Raw genomic sequence first — 15,519 nt, forward strand, 5'->3', positions numbered from 1 at the left:
AACCAACTACTTACATTTCAACTTTTAAGTAATTACATTTTCAGCTTTTTCCTTTTAAACAATTTTAAAGTGAAACAACACAAAACGCTGCAAACCACAACACAATTAAATATAAATTAAAATATGAAAACAAAAAGAACATGCATATTCTCTGTCATATAGGCCCTGCTTGAATAAACTTTCTGAATCCTTTATAATCCACAACTGAATATAGTTGTGGATTAGTGATGGGATTTCCAGCTCTTTTTAGAGAACCGGCTCTTTCGGCTCCCAACTGGCTCTTCAGGTTGTTTTGTTGCTTTAATTAATTTATTATTAACAATAATATAAAATTATGCACAAAAGGAATTACTAATGTAAAAAAAAAAAGTAGTTTTATTTATACATATTTATATATAAATAGAAACGGTGGCCCCTAGAGAAAAAAACACGTACAAACTCCAAAACACATCTCTAGCATGATCTGAACTTCCAAAACGGAGCTACCTAGATCACTTAAATTACACAATTGAAAGCATGAAAGCATATGTGTATTGTTTGTGTATTTATACACAAGCATTCATATATAGTCAAATAATTTTTTTTTTTTAAAGTTCATTTACCTGTTTTTACCACACACCAAATCCGGTCGTTGGTACCTGCTGGCTTGTGTAGCCACTAGGTAACAAGAGCTCAACACTGCCCCTAGCATCTTGGAGTACTTCTGTTGTCTTTTGTACATGTTTTGAGTTTTTATGTGCTTCTGAGTTTTTACGTGTTTTGGAGTTTATACATGCTATGGAGTTTGTACGTGTTTTGGAGTTTTTACGTGTTTTGGAATTTTTACGTGCTTCAGAGTTCGTACGTGATTTGAAGTTTGTATGTGCTTTGTCTGTAGGGGCCACCGTAAATATACTTTTATTTATTCATCTCACATAAAATATAATAAATAAATCATATAATTAGTGATGGGTCGTTCGCGAACGAAATGGCTCTTAGAGCCGGCTCTTTGACGTGAACGACGCGAGCCGGCTCCTTATCGCGAGCCGTCACGTGGGTTTTTTTTTTTTCTTTCTCTCAGCCTTTCTCTCGCACTTTTTTTCCGTTTCACTCTGCACGCGAGCCTTGTGCTTTACGCTGGGCAGAGGGGGGAGGGGCGGTAGTTACACTCAGTAGCACAGGAACAGAGCCAGAGAGAGAGAAAGAAAGGCAGGGACAACAACATTAGAAAGGTATAGTAATCATCCACAACTATTTTCGGTTGCAGATGATAAAGGAGTCAGAAAGTTTATTCATGCAGGTCCATATGACAGAGAATATGCATGTTCTTTTAGTTTTCATATTATAATTTATATTTAATTGTGTTGTGGTTTGCAGTGTTTTGTGTTCTTTTCACTTTAAATTTGTGAAAGGAAAAAGCTGAAAATTTAAATAGTTAAAAGTTGAAATGTGAATAGTTGATTTTTGTATTATATGATTTATTTATTACATTTTATGTGGAGTGAATAAATAAAAGTATATTTACGGTGGCCCCTAGAGACAAAGCACATACAAACTTCAAATCACGTACGAACTCTGAAGCATGTACAAACTCCAAAACACGTAAAAACACGTACAAACTCCAAAACACGTAAAAACTCCAAAACACGTAAAAACACGTACAAACTCCGAAGCACGTAAAAACTCAGAAGCATATAAAAACTCAGAAGCACATAAAAACTCAAAACACGTACAAAAGACAACAGAAGTGCTCCAGGATGCTGGGCGCAGTGTTGAGCCTTTGTTATCTTGTGGCTACACAAGCCAGCAAGTACCAACGACCGGATTTGGTGTGTGGTAATAACAGGTAAATGAACTTTTTTTTAAATTATTTGAATATATATATGAGTGCCTGTGTATAAGTACACAAACAATACACACATGCTTTCAATTGTGTAATTTAAGTGATCTAGTAGCTCTGCTTTGGAAGTTCAGTTAATGCTAGAAATGTGTTTTGGAGTTTGTACGTGTTTTGTCTCTAGGGGCCACCGCATATATTTATATATAAACATATAAATAAAACCACTTGTTTTTACGTTAGTAATTCCTTTTGTGCATAATTTTATATTATTGTTAATAATAAATTAATTAAAGCAACAAAACAACCTGAAGAGCCGGTTGGGAGCCGAAAGAGCCGGCTCTTTTTAGTGAGCCGAACCGAAAGAGCCGGATCTCTAAAAAGAGCCGGAAATCCCATCACTACATATAATACAAAAATCAACTATTCACATTTCAACTTTAAACTATTTAAATTTTCAGGTTTTTCCTTTTACAAATTTAACACTTTAAATTTGTAAAAGGAAAAAGCTGAAAATAGCATCTTGGAGCACTTCTGTTGCGTGTTGTACAATACAAAAACCAACTACTTACATTTCAACTTTTAAGTAATTACATTTTCAGCTTTTTCCTTTTAAACAATTTTAAAGTGAAACAACACAAAACACTGCAAACCACAACACAATTAAATATAAATTATAATATGAAAACAAAAAAAACATGCACATTCTCTGTCATATGGACCTGCATGAATAAACTTTCTGACTCCTTTATCATCTGCAACTGAAAATAGTTGTGGATGATTACTATACCTTTCTAATGTGACGTTGTTGTCCCTGGCTCTTTCTCTGTCTCTCCCTCCCGCTCTGTTCCTGTGCTACTGCGAGTGTAACTACCGCCCCCTCCCCCCTCTTCCCACGGTAAAGCACAAGGCTCGCATGCTGAGTGAAGCGGGAAAAAAGTGCGAGAGAGAGGGTGAGAGAAAGAAAAAAAAAAAAACCCACAGCTCGCGATAAGGAGCCGGCTCGCGTCGTTCACGCCAAAGATCCGGCTGTAAGAGCCATTTCGTTCGCGACCGACACATCACTAATCTGTACAGCAACCTGAGATGAGTGTAACCTGATTTTTTGTTTAGAGAGCACCCAGCTGTGTCGGGTTTCAGTACAGCACACACTTTGTGATTTTGTAGAAGTGTGTGCACAGTGAAAATATAAATACTACTGATTGTTCTGAATTCCCTGTCTGGATCTGTGTTGAAGCAGAATTCCTGCTATGGCTATTTTTTTAGTAATAAGAGAATTTATCACATTTTTATTTTCAGTATTTTAGGTAACAGTAATCTACCTGTTAGATCCAAGCTACCCCAGTGTGGTCTGGATCGAGCTACCTAAGGGTCTGAGTTTCTGGTCCCAAAGGGTGTTACCCTAGTAGAAATTGCCAGAAACTTGTTGAAGCCAATGGTGGGGAGTAGGGATGGCAATCAAGAACCGGTTCTTCTAGAGACCCAGTTCCCAGTAGTCCAATTCCTTGGAATTGTTACGGTGTGTTCACACCGAACGCGATGGACGCGAATAAAACGCCCCAAACGCCCCTAATTTGACGCGTGTACATTCGCGTCTCAACGCGTGTCCAAGAAAAATCCATCGCGCGTGATGCGCGTGAACCGGAAATGTGGGAGTTTCCATCTTTGCAAGATGGCAGCTGTCGAGCTAGCGCTTGAAGAGAGAGTCTCCCTTCTCTATTTACTGTGGAGAGCAGAGCAGCAGCGTAAAAGACGTCCTCGCCGTACCTGGGTCCATCAAGTCCTCCAGGCGCGTGAGCAGTTTGGTGAGTTTCACCATTTGCTCCAGGAGCTGCGCCTGGATGACGGCAGATTCCAGCAATATCATCGTCTGTCACCCGGCCAGTTTGAGGACCTGCTTTCCCGCGTCGGTCCCAGAATCGCCCGCCTAGACACCAATTACAGGCGCTCAATCCCACCTGCAGAGCGCCTGTCCGTCTGCCTGAGGTTAGTAAAAGTGGTCAATACGGTAGTCCTTTATTGATACCTGTGCTAATATATGATAAACCATCCATTTATACACTGCTAACATGGATGTGCTATAACAGTGAATGCTGTCGGCGTGTATAAACTATCGTTTATACACTGCTAACATGGATGTGCTATGCTAACAGTGAATGCTGTCGGCGTTTACTGATGGCATAGCACATCCATGTTAGCAGTGTATCGTGTATACACTGCTAACATGGATGTGCTATAACAGTGAATGCTGTCGGCGTGTATAAACTATCGTTTATACACTGCTAACATGGATGTGCTATGCTAACAGTGAATGCTGTCGGCGTTTACTGATGGCATAGCACATCCATGTTAGCAGTGTATCGTTTATACACTGCTAACATGGATGTGCTATGCTAACAGTGAATGCTCTCGGTGTTTACCGATAGCAAACTGGTACTGTTTATAATATTTCTAGTGATACTCAGATGGTCTCATCAAGTCCCGATTTAATTCGATTTATGCTGTTATCAGTGGTTGAATGATAGCATGGCTGTGGTGTCATAGGTATGCTCTCGGTGTTTGCTGATATCAAACTGGTATTAGGACCACTGTGGGTTAATCTTTGTAGTGATACACACTCCTTTTGTTTATTTATACCTGGTTTAATTTCTGGGATAGTTGAATATTTGTATATAATCACTGCAGACTGTTTTAGATTATATCAAATATATATCCTGTAATTATCCTTATAATTACAAAATGTTTTATGTAAGATTTATGTTTTGGAATTTGTAATTTTGGAATTTCAATAATGTATTTTGTAACTGCAGTACACATAATACACATTTTAAACAATTTTGTCCAGGTTCCTTGCCACCGGGGACTCCTTCAGGACCATCGCGTTCAGTTTTCGAGTCGGTGTGTCCACGGTGAGCCAGATCATCCCCCAGGTAGCGACGGCCATCTGGGACTGTCTAGTGGACGATTTCATGGCTGTGCCTTCAACTGAAGACTGGCGGTCCATCGCAGAGGGATTCCAGGAGCGCTGGAACTTCCCTCTCTGTTGTGGAGCTCTGGATGGGAAGCACGTCCAGACGAAGGCACCCCCCAACTCAGGATCCATGTTCCACAACTACAAGGGAACTTTCTCCATTGTTCTCCTTGCGGTTGTGGATGCAGAGCATCGCTTCCGTGTCATTGATGTTGGGGGGTACGGGAGGACCAGCGACGGTGGTATTCTGGCCAACTCCACCTTTGGTCAGGCTCTTCGGGCTGGGACTCTCCATCTGCCTCCTGACCAGCCTCTACCTGGTGGAGAACACCGTGGAGCCCAGCCCCATGTCTTTGTGGCTGATGAAGCGTTCCCGCTGCGGCGTGAGCTCATGAGACCTTTCCCTGGACGCCTCCTCCCTTTAGAGAAGAGGATCTTTAACTATCGCCTTTCCAGGGCCAGGATGATAGTGGAGAGTGCCTTCGGTATCCTCTCCTCACAGTGGAGGTTGTATCGGCGTGCCATGGAGCTCCGTCCTGAAATTGCGGAGAAGTGTGTGAAGGCAACGTGTGTTCTCCACAATTTTCTGCGCTGTGTGGACGAGAGAGGGGCACCTGCTGTGAGGGGTGTGGCACCTGCTGTGGTGGAGCCGTTGCAAGGCCTGGGTCGTGTAGCAGCAAACAACTCCTCCAGAGAGGCTGTCCTGGTGAGGGAGAAGTTCATGGCCCACTTCTCGGCAGAGGGAGCTGTGTCTTGGCAACCAAAGGAGTAGCCTGTTTGAAGTCTGAGTGACTTCCCCACAACGGCTCTTTTAAGAGCCACCCACAAACCTCTAAAGAGTGTTCCTGTCTTTTTAAAATTTTCTTAATAAATGGATCTCTACTCCAAAATAACCTAACCTCTCTTAAGTAACTTGTCTTCACTATGTTCCTATAACCATTGTGATGCAAAAGTTTGAGCAACCTTATTAATAGTCATTATTTTCCTGTATGAATCGGTTACAGTAAAAAATGTCAATTACATATATCATATAGGAGACACACACATTGATATACACTACATATTTATGTTATTTCTCTTTTTATGTGTTGCCAATATATGCACCTGCTTTATTTAGTGTAAAGTTATTGCACACTTTCTGTAAATCCAGTGAACTGCATTTCACTTCTCAAATATCACTGTGTGTGTCTCCTATATGATGTATTTAACTGACAATTTAAATTGTGACAAATAACGATTTGTACAGGACAATGATGGCTATTAACAAGGTTGCCCAAACTTTTGCATCCCACTGTATCAGTATATTTTGTCATTAGTATAATATGAAATAAATTCTACTTGTGTCAAGTCGGGTGCCAATATTTGCTGTGTAGTAGAACAGAGACATTTGTCATTATAAATGTTTATTTGATAAAAATATATAAATTCAGTAATAAAAAGATTCAACATAAATATATGAAATTTAACTATTTACAGAGAGAAAGGAATAAAAAGGACCCAGCTTGGAGTGGAAGAGCCTCAGGGGAGAAGGAGGAGGAAAATAAGAGCATTGTTTCTGCCCTGCAGAGCTGCTGCCTCATCAGAAAACTACTGATCATTAGGGTCCAATGTTTCCAAATTTAGCACAGCTGTGCTGTTGTCAAAAACTAATTCATGAATTTGGAATTTCACGAATTCTCGTGTCTGAGGCGGCATGCTCTCCAGAGCAGGAACAAGGCCGAGGAGGAAATGCTCTGTTGCAGACGGGCGTGGCTTCTTTAGGGACTCCAGGATAGCTAGCTCCACCGCCGATGGACCATCCTGGGACCCGTCCCTCGACCGCCTTCGAGCTCTCCTCCTCTGTGGGCCTGTAAAAAACAGAACAAAACACCACAAAGAAATGAGAAGGCTGCTACTAGATTGTCATTTTCAAAATTGAAAAAAACCAGGATATGAACAGATTGGTTGTAGATATTTAGTAAAGGTGATCACAAGGGAATACCTGTGGGTGCAGCAGCAGGAGCTGAGGGACCAGGGACTGGGGAGTCAGGAGAAGCAACAGGGGAGGACTCTGCTGCATGATAACTTGACTCTATCAAGACAAAAATAAATGTTAACAGGTTGAAGACAATAGTCATAGAGAATATTATATTATTATATACTTATTATTATATACAGTGGTCTCCCATTTATTGCAGCACATGAACAGTAGTCACAGTTCTCACAAGTTGATTCTCAAAGTGCAAACCTTTGTCGATTTTAAAACGTAAAAGTATTATGCCGCGCTTTTTCTCCGTCTGCGGCGCCACTTTTGTGCGCCTTTTTTGCTCCCGGTGCAGGTGTCTATTTCCGAATGAGGGTCATAGTTATGAGTGTTTTTGTGCTGTTTTTTTCTATTTGAAGTGACTCTAGACCAAGAAGGTGGAGTCGACCAACGCCATTGGAAGAGGTAAGTCTGTGTTTCAGAGAATGGCTGACAGCTCGGGTGCGACACCTAGTGGGAAAAGGGGATGCAAGCCTCTGAAGGATCAGCTTGAACAGCTTAAGAAAGCTATTCGTTTGGCTTCCCCTGGAGCTTTAAAAGCAGCAGAGAAAGAGTGCCAAGCGATGGAGGTTGAGGTAAGCAAACTTATTACATCCCAACAGAAAGGGCTGGGTGATAAAATAGCTCTGAGCCTGGTGTTAAAAACTGAAGGAGAGAGATGTGAACAGAAATTGAAACAATTTGAAGAGGAGTCCAAGGGACATTCAGTGAACAGGAAAGCCAGAGGAGAAATTAAGGATCTAAAAGAAACTCATGCCAGGTGCTGTAAGTGGCTGCTCCTGTGGAGGGCAGCCTCTTCTTGGATGACTGAGGAGGAGGATGACACAGGAAAATCAGGAGACATGGTGAGTATAATGGAGTCTTTGAAACATCTGAAGGAGGAAAATAAAAAGCTAGAGGCCCAAGTGAAGGACTTGACTCCGAAGGTAGAAGAGGCTAACAGGAATTACACACCGAAACTATATCCTTGGGCTGAATTGGCACGTTGTGCACCACCACCACCATATGTCATGCCTGTAATGACCCTTGGAGGGGGACAAGTTCGTGGTCCTGATGGACAGACTGGAGTTGTCCTTGGCGGAATAGCAGATGTTGAATATACTACTACTCCCCTGAATATCCCCGAAGAAGGGATAAGGGCAGTGGAATGTCAGTCCCAAAATATGGGAGGGACAATGATAGCCTCAGCTGCAGATGAAGGCTTGACCTCGCCTCCCAGTTTGGTGGATAGTGGAAACATCATACGGGCCGAAGTGTCTACAGTGGAACAGCCAAAGCAGGACGGGGAGGCCAAAAGGACCCCTAGAATGAAGGACAAAATACCACAAGGAGTGATAACCAAGGGAGAACATTGGGAAGGAGAAGTGTATGGACAAATGCATGAGCCCCCACGTGCGTTAATAGAGGCATTAACGGTATTGGAGGTTATAAAGCAGAGAGTAATGCAGGGAGGGCCAGAAGAGGAGAATGAAGACCGTGCGACGTCATCAGAAGAAGAGGACGATGAGGAGGACAAAGATGGAGGACCTGAGCCCCAACCAAGTACAAGCCTAATTTTGAGGAAAAGAAGTGTGAAGAGAGACCAAGCACAGAGACAGCCCATATTTAGGAGCTCAAAGGGAAAAGGAAAGTCGAGGAAGAGTAGAAAAGTGAGTTTTGAACAAGGAGCTCCTGACCCTGGTTTAAATCTGCCTCTAATAGCAGGTCCAAAGAACGAACCAGTTTATCGCGCCTATAAGGTGAGAGATTTGGAAGCATTGGTTAAACAACTTCCACCAATAACTGAGGGAGGAGCTGGCTGGTTGAGAAGGCTGGGCGCGTTGACCGAAGGAGAAGAATTAGCGCTGGGCGATTTTCGCGCTTTGGCCGGACGTTGTATGCTGGGTGGTGGGTTAGCAGATGTAGAGCAGATAGCTCAAACAACCAGATATGCAAATGACCTACAATACCATGAGGTGCAGAATGACTTAGCAGATGCAGTCCGGGAGAAGTACCCAACTCCTAACTCTGGAGCCATTCCAAAAATTATTTGGGATCCCAAAAACACACCCAGAGAGTTTTTAGCTAAAGCAAAGGAACAATGGTTGTTAGAAACAGGAATACATCCGGGGAAGGAGGGTGAAAGTAGAGCGTGGTTTCGTTCGGCAGTGCTGGCAGGGCTGCCCAACCAGGTTGCAGTTGACTTGGAAAAGAACCCAGATTTTGCCGTTGCAGACTCGGTGCAGTGGGAGAGACATGTGACCCACAGACTTCAGCAGGAACAGGATTTGGCAAACAAACAAAAGAAAGAGTTGGAGGAGGCACAGGCGCAGCTGGTAAAGATACAGCTGACGGAGGCGAGAAACAAGGCAGGTGACAGAAAGAAAGAGGATAAAGAGAGCGCAAGGAAAATAATGGTGGCAAGGCCTCAGCCCGATCCTGTGCCTGACTGGCCAGATCAGGATCCGGGTCTCTACCCTGATGACCGTTGGCCCGCCAATGCACCAAGGCAGCGTCAACCCGTAGGGAATTGGGGGACCGGTGGACCGCAGAGAGGGCGTGGTGGATCCGTGAGGGGAGGACAAAGGGCTCGGAATCCAGGGAATCCTAATAATGTGTCTTGGACTGGCTGTTACAGCTGTGGAGCAGAAGGACACTGGTCCCGAGAATGCCCTGAATGGCAGCGAAATTATCAGAGGCGAGGCTATCAATCCCAGGCACGAGGAGGCCCAAGACAAAGAGCTGCTTACAGGGGAGCACATCAAGCTCCAAACCCGAATGCAGCACCAGCCGCCCAGTACCCGGTAGCTGACTGGGGCTGGGAGGGGGAGCAATACTGACGGAGCCCGGAGAAACCGAACAGCGTGGGAACGGCAGAACCCATGCTGTCGATGACCGTGGAAGGCACTGAATTGCCCTTCCTGGTGGATACTGGAGCAACATACTCAACATTGAAAGACACACCAGACAGTGCAACACTCTCCTGTCACACAGTTAATGTGGTAGGCTTTTCTGGGATTCCAATGACACTGCCATTGACGGATCCAGCATTGACAAAGCTGGGAAAACAGACTTTGAAACACCAATATGTGGTGTCCTCACAGGTGCCTGCAAATCTCATGGGCAGGGACCTGCTTGTGAAACTGGGAGCTACAATCATGTGCTCACCAGATGGACTGATTGTTACTCTGCCTGGAGGAAAAGAATTCCCGTGTCTGGGATCACCTTCAAAGACTCAATATCTAGTCCAGAACTCTGAACAACCCACTGCCGAAATCTACTGGGGGAGGCTAGTGGAAGAAGGCATTCTGAGACATTATCAGCTATGGAAACCCTGGATAATGAGCCTGGCCGTCTATTCCCCTCCGCGAGATCCTTTCCACGTTACACTCTTTTATGATAGGGAAGATAACGATATCTATCGGGAACGATTCCAGTCTGATCTTGAGGGACAGACGTGGAATGTGCAAACACATAACATTTATGTTGGACCAGAAGGTGTGGCCGCGGCTGTGAAATTTACTGATGAACAACTGCCTTGGTACAATGTGGGAGAGGATTCAGCCCCTCACATTACATTGGCGGTCCACGAGGGTCATGGGCCAAGAGATCTGGGACCGATGGTCAAGCGGGCGCTGGACAACGCATGCTGGCAAAGCACCCAAATTCCAAATGTCTGGTATGCACCAATATGTAAAATATATCAGCTCCTGGCTGGCTCGCCAAGGTAGGGATGTACTTATGTACGTTAGCATAAGATTAAATTCAACAGAAGCAAGGCATCCCACATGCACACAACACGCAGCAGGAGTAGCAAAGATAATTCAGAAAACAGCACACATAGTGAGGGAACACCCACTGAAAGTGCTTACCACACACAGTGTAGTGGCCTATGTGAACTCACAGGCATTCACAATGACTCCACTGACGCAACAAAGGTTGAGCAAAATTTTAGAGGCGCCAAATTTGATATTTACACATGAAGGAATAAATATGGCAGACCTAATGGGGTCAGGAGAACCACATGACTGTATTAAGAAAGCCCAAGTTGAAGGAAAAATCAGGGAAGACCTGAAGGCAGAGCCCATATATGGAGCTGAGGATTGGTTCACAGATGGATGCTGCCACAGAGATGAAGAAGGATTGAAAGCGGGCTATGCAGTAGTCTGTAGAGTAGGAACTGAGTTTCAGGTGAAAGAAGCAGGAAAAATTGAGGGACAACAGTCGGCCCAGAGAGCTGAAGTGATAGCCCTAACTCGAGCCCTGAGGTTGGCTAAAAACATGAGAGTGAACATCTACACTGACTCAGCATATGCGTTTGGAGCAGCTCATGTGGAACTGGCTCAGTGGAAGAGAGCCGGGTTCAGAACGGCCACTAATGCACCCATCTGTCACAAAAAGGAAATGGAGGAACTGGAAAAGGCCCTGGAGGACCCAGACGAGGTAAGTATTATAAAATGCAAAGGCCACTCACAAGCAGACAGTATGGTGGCAAGAGGAAATCAGAAAGCTGATGAAGCCGCAAAGGAAGCAGCGGGCTACAAAGGACAGAGACAGCTGGTGCAGGTAACCCCAGAAGAGGAGGTTAGCACTAACAGCATGGAAGAAGTTAGACAGGCTCAGGAGGAGACATCCCCAGAGGAAAAGGGGGTGTGGGAAAACAAAGGAGCCTGGCAAGATGGCGGTTTGTGGAGGGGGCCAGATGGGCGTCCCGCTTTAACGGCCAAAATGGCGGAACAGAAGGTGAATGAGGCTCACGGGCTTGGTCACGTGGGAGTGAAACAGATGGAGAGAAATTTGTGCCGATGGTGGCATCCTGATTTGAGAAGGATGATACTGGAAAAGGCCAGAACGTGCCTAATTTGTGGGGCACACAACCCAAAGCCGGCAGTAAAACCTGAAGCTGGTAAGTTTCTCATGCCAGAAAGGCCAGGAGAAGAGGTCGTGATTGATTATACCGACATGATTGATACAGGCCCAGGTGGGGTGAGGTATTTGTTGGTGTGTGTGGATGTTCTGACTGGATGGCCCGAAGCATGGGCGACCAAATGTGAAGACGCGAAAAGCGTGATTAAGTGCTTAATCAATCATTACATCCCAAGGCATGGGTTTCCCAAGAGAATTAGGTCAGACAATGGTACTCACTTCAAGAACAAAGATTTGCAAGAGGTAGAGAGGATGTTGGGAGTGCAACATAAGTTCGGGACGGTCTATCATCCTCAATCTCAAGGAAAGGTAGAGAGGATGAACCTAAATTTGAAAAACAAGTTGGCTAAAATCTGTGCGCAGACAGGGCTAAATTGGGTCGCAGCCCTGCCCATTGCTTTGATGACCATAAGATGTTCTGTTAACCAATCCACAGGTTTCACCCCTTATGAGCTGCTGACTGGGAGACAGTTTCCAGCACCCTGGACAGTGGTCCCGGTGGAGCAGCCCAGGACAAGCAACAGGTCTCATGCAGAATATTTTAATGAGTTGAAGGCTCTTGTGTCCAGCTTTACAAAACAGGTCACTTGTGAGAGACCCACGGGGAACGGAGAGGTCCCGGACGCAAAGGCAGTGTGGCTGAAGGTCATTAAGCGAAAGTGGAAGGAGCCCCGCTGGACTGGTCCGTATGAGGTGACCGCCCGGACGGCTACAGCAGTCCAGCTGAAAGGGAAAGGCGACACCTGGTACCACTGGTCGCAGTGTGCACCTGCACACGAGAGCTTGGTGGAGGAAAATTCGTCTTCAAAGAACGCAGGTGTCAAGAAACAGAGGCAGAATAAACCTCTTCACCTGTGCAACGGGCCGACCAGTAGTCTACCTGGAAGGCCGAAGAAAGAAGAGCAGCCTAGGAGGAGATCGCCGCGCCTACAGAAAGGAGTGGTAACAAATTGAGAGTTTGAAAAGGGGTGGTTCAAATAAAAAGAGTAAAAAGGGAAAGAGGAAAACAGAAACAAAGTTTTAAAATTTATGCTAAGTACAAATATACATACAACATACATACAACACAATGCCATCCCGCAAAGCGGAGATTCGTGAGGAGAAAGGACTGATTAAAATGTTGCTTGTGATTGTTAGTTTGATGACTGTGATGATATTGATAATGGCCCTATGTTTGCTTGTTTATATTTTGCAGGGAGGCCCCCGCGAACTGTCTGAACACTGGGGCCAGCTGAATCCAGCACCAAAAGAGAAACCGTTTATTGAAACAGGGCTAAAAAGGAGATCAAAACGCGAGGTTTCGGGAAAAAGGGATGAGTGCCTGAGTACATATGGTGGTTTAGAGTTGAACTATGTTAATGGGTCCACAACTTCATTCACCTTTGACTTATGCGATGTTTTAAAGTGTGAAGGAGCAGATAGTAGTTGGAGAGGATATAATGTGTGGGTTTGTTGGGATTATGCAGTAAGTACACATTGTGAAAGAGGGAGTAGGCCCTTTGCAAACTGGTGTCGGAACTGGAATCAGGTAAAGGGTTACACTGGGGAAAATGGGGAAACGTCAGGACAAGGGTCAGAGAACGTGTTAAAACTCCAAAGAGATTATAGTCCATCTAAGAATCCTTTGACTATGTCACTGGGCAATTGGCGGCGTAAAAACTCTTTGTATTTAGTCTTGGGTGTGGAGACTGTGGGAACTGACCCGAAGGGGTTAATTAAAATTAACTTTCTTGAAAAGGCCAATCCCGTAAATCCCGTAGAGCCAGTTAGAGAAGAAAAGGAAATACACATGATTAACAACCAAATAAACGCTGTTGTAAATTCTACAGGAAAAAGGGGAAATGGGCCGTCATATGTGGTACCAGAGGAACAGGAACTAAAGGATAGACGAGTCCTGGCAGTGGACTATACTAGACTGAAGCCTCAGGATTTAATTGAGCGCGCCACTGGGTTCAGTGACAGTAATCTCTGGCTGGACTGGATGGCTCTAAATGCTAGGGAACAAGAGGTATCCAATTGTGTTGCTTGTGCCTCTGCTAGACCACGGCTGTTCACAGAGCCCGCTCCACTCCATCCGGAGGACAAGTGGGGTTATGATTGCATGTTGCGAATGACTAGAGGAGCGGTGAGTACTGGAGACTGTACTGTGTTATCTAGTTTGTTTCCTCCAGTTGATAAGCGGACAAAGCCAGGACCATTTTTGCCGAAAAAAGATAATTATACGTGCTTTAAGTTCTCCACAGATAAAGTAATATATGACGTGGGAGAAATCGACCCAAGTTGGTGCGCTGTTACCCAGACGGGAAGAACCACAAACAATGTAAGTGATCCCAACACTTTAATTGGGACTTGGGCTAGAAGTGGACTTTATTATTATTGTGGGCACAAGACTCTTTTGGCTCGTGTTCCTCTGGGAAGTGTGGGGACGTGCGCGATGGTGAGGCTAGGAGCACCTCTTATGCTAATTGGAAATCAGGTAAAAAACATTCCACAGCACAACACACGCACATTGGCAGCTAGGCGGAAGAGACATATCTTGTCCAAAAGCGGGATTGAGGGAACACACGCTTATGACCCTAGGCTGAACTCGCCAACCTGGATTGACTCAATAGGGGTCCCCAGAGGAGTTCCGAATGAATATAAACTCGTAGACCAAATAGCTGCGGGGTTTGAGAATCTTCCAATAATTTCTGCTCTTTTTCCAGTGACCCCGAACAAAAATGTAGACAGAATCAATTATGTTCACTATAATTTGCTGAGGCTCTCTAACCTTACCAGAGACGGGATGGAAGGGTTAGCGGAGCAAATGGGTCCGACCTCATTAATGGGAGTCCAAAATAGAATGGCCCTTGATATGTTATTGGCGGAAAAAGGGGGGGTTTGTGCGATGTTCGGTGATCAGTGTTGTACTTTTATCCCGAATAACACTGCTCCAGATGGCTCGGTGACGCGAGCCTTGGAGGGGCTAAAGAGTCTCTCTAGGACCATGCATGACCACTCGGGAATTGACAACCCGCTGGAGAGCTGGATGACCTCAGTGTTCGGAAAGTGGAAGGGGCTTGTTCTGTCAATTATGTTGTCTCTATCTGTATTGGTGGGTATTTTGGTGACTTGTGGTTGTTGTCTCATTCCTTGTGCTCGAAGGTTGGTAGAGAAAGTGATTGTAAAGGCAGTGGACCCTGGGGCGGTGGCCCCTATGTCCATGATGCCGATGATGGATCTGGAGGTAGCCGAGTGGACTGAGGAGTGAACAACAACCTATGTATCGACCTCTGGTGTGCCAGAGGTCGTAAGGGGGAATTGTGGGGATGAACAAAAAGTATTTTACCAGCATAATATAATCTGCAGTATGATCATTGCTTTAACAATGTAATAGATAGCTTTAAGATGGCCTTAAGATGTTTATGATGATGTTAACTTTGTATTTCAGGTGCAGTTATAACCATTTTATACATATTGCATATCTGTGCTTATTTGAGTTGATGTTCAGGTTCATTAATGGTTGTGAGCTTCATCGAGTGAGAGTGTCTAGATGATCCATGTTGAGGGAAAACTAGAACATAGAAGGAATTGCAGTACATGCTTACACAACAGTTCATTTTAATATTTTTTATATGTTCATATTCTTGTATTAAGCTTTAAGTAGGGGTTCGTGATTAAAACATTTATTTAGTAGAGGACACATACATAGTTTCAGTTGTTGCATATCAGAGTGGCTTCTGTCTCTCTGTCTGGTTAGAGGTCAGGAGCTAGTCGCGAGGTGAAACAGGGTGCAATTGTGGTTAGCACACAGACACACACTTA

At 44.5% G+C, this 15,519-nt stretch overlaps 1 protein-coding gene across 1 annotated transcript; it reads left to right on the forward strand.

The window, feature by feature from the left end:
- Window positions 1-3,462: 3,462 nt before the first annotated feature.
- On the forward strand, window positions 3,463-5,677 carry LOC145428981 (uncharacterized). The gene is made up of 3 exons (XM_080302147.1): window positions 3,463-3,802; window positions 4,662-4,825; window positions 5,339-5,677. The coding sequence occupies exons 1-3, from the start codon at window positions 3,489-3,491 to the stop codon at window positions 5,557-5,559; spliced, it is 699 nt and encodes a 232-aa protein (XP_080158273.1). The 5' UTR covers window positions 3,463-3,488; the 3' UTR covers window positions 5,560-5,677.
- Window positions 5,678-15,519: the final 9,842 nt, after the last annotated feature.

This window comes from Astatotilapia calliptera, chromosome 5 (genome assembly GCF_964374335.1).
Source record: "Astatotilapia calliptera chromosome 5, fAstCal68.1, whole genome shotgun sequence".
In the NCBI taxonomy this organism is placed as follows: domain Eukaryota; kingdom Metazoa; phylum Chordata; class Actinopteri; order Cichliformes; family Cichlidae; genus Astatotilapia; species Astatotilapia calliptera.

Excerpts from the sequence above, each read along its gene's own strand:
- LOC145428981 (XM_080302147.1), top strand. The coding sequence starts at position 3,489 with ATGGCAGCTGTCGAGCTAGCGCTTGAAGAGAGAGTCTCCCTTCTCTAT. Across the intron at positions 3,803-4,661 it reads CGCCTGTCCGTCTGCCTGAG|GTTCCTTGCCACCGGGGACT; the intron begins GTTAGTAAAAGT and ends AATTTTGTCCAG. Across the intron at positions 4,826-5,338 it reads AGACTGGCGGTCCATCGCAG|AGTGTGTGAAGGCAACGTGT; the intron begins AGGGATTCCAGG and ends AAATTGCGGAGA.